The sequence below is a fragment of the Dermacentor andersoni genome, chromosome 7 (assembly GCF_023375885.2).
Source record: "Dermacentor andersoni chromosome 7, qqDerAnde1_hic_scaffold, whole genome shotgun sequence".
Lineage (NCBI taxonomy): Eukaryota > Metazoa > Arthropoda > Arachnida > Ixodida > Ixodidae > Dermacentor > Dermacentor andersoni.
Window position 1 is genome coordinate 72,581,200 of NC_092820.1, and position 3,746 is coordinate 72,584,945.

A 3,746-nucleotide genomic window follows, 5' to 3' on the forward strand; every position below is an offset into this window, starting at 1 on the left:
CTTCACTTTGCTCAGTGCATTTTCGATGTGTACTTACGGGGGTATCAGCTGATTGTGATAGTTTTGGTTCACATACACGAAAATACATGGAACCCTACCCACTGATGGGACCCATGGTCACGTATCCTACCGCTTTCAAGTAGTTGGTGGGATTTAGGGTAGCCTATGCTCTCACTGTCAACCAGTTGTTGCGGTTCCAGTGTCCGAGTGTTCATTAACACTTTCGTGACCGCGCCTATTCGCGTCGACAGTATGTTCTCGATGGCACAAGTTTGAATTTTGGAGCTTCTCTTAGCGCTTCGGACAGCTAGCGCTATCGAGCGGGTCAAAGAGAGGCTATTTTATCAGTTTCGGATTTGTGTTTTTTTTTTCCACCGCGCGGGGATTTTTAAAGCGCCTGCGTAGTCGCGGTGACGAGCGCTCTTTGTTTCCGAAATGGCATCTACGTCGCGCGTGTCCGCCCCTCGCAAACGGCGAGTTTCGACGGATTCTGATGCATCTGGGCTCGAATTTGCGGATGATCGTAGCAGCAGAGACTCGGAAGACGACTGCGGTTCGTCGGACTTCAGTACGGACGACGAAAGTGCGGCAAACCGCCCCGGAACATCGACAGGTATCCGCAGGTGAGTTTTGCTTTCTTCTCGGACCATGTTATCGCGTCGTAAGGATTTCCGGCGTGTTCTAAAGGTCACAGCTCTTATCTGCAGGGTGTCAACGTCGTTCGGACGGGACCATTTGCCGGCGGCCGCGAAGAGAGTGAAGTTTTGCCCACGAAGACCGCCGGGAGTGGACCTCGGAATCGCGCTCCGGAGTGCTGCGCGGCGGTTCGTAAGAGCCGTCGATTTCTTCATGTTGTTTTTCACCGCCGAAATCATCAGGAAGATCTGCAACAACACAAATAAGTATGCATGGATGCATATTTTCGAGAAACCCACGTACAGCGAGAGAGATGGATCGTGGAAGGAAGTCACTCAAGAGGAGATGCTCAAGTTCATCGGACTTCTCGTATACATGGGAATCGTGCAAGTCCCACGCTTGCATTGTTATTGGAGCACACGCAGAATATTCTCAGGGCTTCTTCCACCTAGAGTGATGCCAAGGAAACGGTTCAAGGCGTTGCTTGCCTTCCTGAGTGTGTCTGATCCAGAGAAGACGACCGTCGCATCCCATGGCAAGCTTCACCGCATATCCTCTCTGCTTCAGCACGTCAACGATTCTTCCGCGTTATTTTTTCAACCGCGTCGGAACCTCTCCGTCGACGAGAGAATGGTCAAATCAAAAGGCCGGTCCGGAATTCGCCAGTATATGAGGGATAAAGTGATCAAATGGGGTTACAAATTATGGGTTTTGGCTGATTCGGAAACGGGGTACACTGTTCAGTTCAGCGTCTATACGGGAAAGCGCGAAGAACCTAGCGTGCGTGGTTTGACATTCGACGTTGTGACGCGGCTGTGCGAAAATTATCTTGATCAGGGTTACCTAATTTTTTTGGACAATTTCTACACTTCCACATCTTTGTTTATCCATTTACTGGAGCGCAAGACACTTGCGTGTGGGACAACGCGGAAAGATCGGCGTGGCTTTCCAAGTGAACTCAAAGACACACAGTGGGAAAAGAAGGCAAAAAGAGGAGACGTTCGATGGCTGCGGGAGCAGGATGTTTTGTACCTGCAATGGAAAGACAGGCGGCTTGTGAATATGATGTCTACCGCGCACACAGCGAACAAATTCGTCCTTGCAAAGCGAAGGAAGAAAGTCGGGAATATGTGGACAGAAGTGCCCGTGAAGAAGCCGGTGCTGATCAAAAAATACAATGCGGGCATGCTTGGAGTGGATAAATCCGACCAGCTCATCGGATCCTACAACGTCCTTATGAAGTCCTTGCGATGGTGGAAGACACTGTTTTTCCACTGCATCGATATAGCTGTAGTAAATAGCTTTATAATGTTTAGCGAGCATCGTCGGCAGCATCCAGAAGTCCCAGAACTATCGAGAAGTTTGCACTTCGACCAGTTGGCCTTCAGGCTAGAACTAATTGACCAGCTGCTGGGATATGATGAGCCACATATTGCGGACCCCCTAGTCGCGCCTGTTGTTCCCTCTCGGAGTGCACCTCAAGTTCAACAGCATCAACCACAAAAAATGGAAAGATATAGAAACTGTAAACTATGCTATGAAGAAAGAAAAGTTGAGCAGAAAACAAATGTTTTCTGCGAAACATGTGCAGCTAACCTCTGTTTCACTTCATCGAGGAACTGCTTCGCACGGTGGCACGATATACACTAGGTCTAATGTTTTCCTGTGTACCTAAATAACTTTTGTAGATAGAGAGCTAATATTTGCAGGATGATTTCAAATGGCCCTTTTGTTGAAAATGTATACTTGGTTTTTTTTTTAAATATTTTTTTATGCAAAGCAGAATTGATGTTTTTGTCGATCTTTCTCGTTCTTGTTGCGATTTTTTTTGTTTTGATAATTTTTTCGTATAATTATTAATAAATATGTTGTTTGAAATTAATACCGTTGGAAAGATAATTCCTTTTTCTACAATTTGATACCATACACTTCAACATGAATCATTTCCTGGGGCAGGAAACAAAATAATTACCAGACTACCCGAAAACTAACGATTTTCCCACAGTCACGAAAGTGTTAAGTTCCGTGGTTGATGATGAGGAAGGTGCCAGGTGATCGACAGGTCTAGAACGACGTCCAAGAAATGAGAAAAAGGGTTAATTTCCATATTTTACATGAAAAGAGTTTACATGTACTGGCACGAGTACCAGTATGATCATGATTAGGAGCACGCATACGAGCCGGACCACCCGTGCGGCTAGGAGCACTAGTACTGCCACAGCACGCAAGATCCGCTTTCTATGCACTTGTTTTCCCCGTTTGTCTGGTCAGGCTAATTTGCTGTTCTTCTCAACCAACCAGAATCGTGGAACTGTTCGCAAAGTCCCGCCCATGACATCAGATCATCCGGCTGGAATCGGTCTCAAGCTTTCACGTTCACCCGCGAATTGGAGGCAATGAAGTGGCATGCTGGGAACTTGGTGTTGAAGGATTTCTCGCGGAAGTCGTCGACGTTGGCTTCTTTCATCTATTAATGGGTCATTTCTGTCGGTCCGTTTGTCATGGTAACGCTCCGGTAGAGTGGCATTCGCGGTAGTGGTTGCTTCCACGAAGGCTGGCTGCTATAGTCTCCTCGACGTGAGCGCCTTTGCGTGTCACCTTCTATGTCGGGTCTGGTCTCGTTCAGGGGCCCTATAACGTGAAACTATTCCAATATGTTTCTATTCCAATCCCCTGACGTCAAATTTGCGTAACCACCGACGCAAGCGCCGGGCGGTCACCCGCATGGTTGTCTGAACAGACCAATCAAACGCTCTCCTCGTTTATAGGAGATCACATTTGTTTGCTTGAACAACGAATAACATTGCCTACACTGAGCGGCTTGTCGTATCTAATTGGTTGACAAGAGGCGAGGAGAACGCTCAAGTGGAGAGAGATTCACTAGGGCAGAGCCAGTGGACTGAAAATCGATAACCGGATGAAGAGGGTGGTGCCGGCGTCTGCGATTGGTCGGCTTTCCCTTACTTAGCTTGTGGTGGCTGGTCGAAAATCACGGCGGCATGCAACGGAAGCTTAAGAATTACGCTAGAACTGACCCTCAGCAAAGAAGTGTTGGCAGAATGAGGTGGTAAACGTGCCGAAAGGGCTCGAAAACGTTACACGGCAACGCA

The 3,746-nt window shown here is 47.7% G+C and overlaps 1 protein-coding gene across 1 annotated transcript; it reads left to right on the forward strand.

The window, feature by feature from the left end:
• The first annotated feature begins 248 nt into the window (after window positions 1-248).
• Window positions 249-2,654, forward strand: LOC140219279 (piggyBac transposable element-derived protein 4-like). The gene has a single exon (XM_072289067.1). It carries the CDS (start codon window positions 649-651, stop codon window positions 2,284-2,286), a length of 1,638 nt encoding a protein of 545 aa, XP_072145168.1. The 5' UTR covers window positions 249-648; the 3' UTR covers window positions 2,287-2,654.
• The last annotated feature ends 1,092 nt before the right edge of the window (window positions 2,655-3,746 follow it).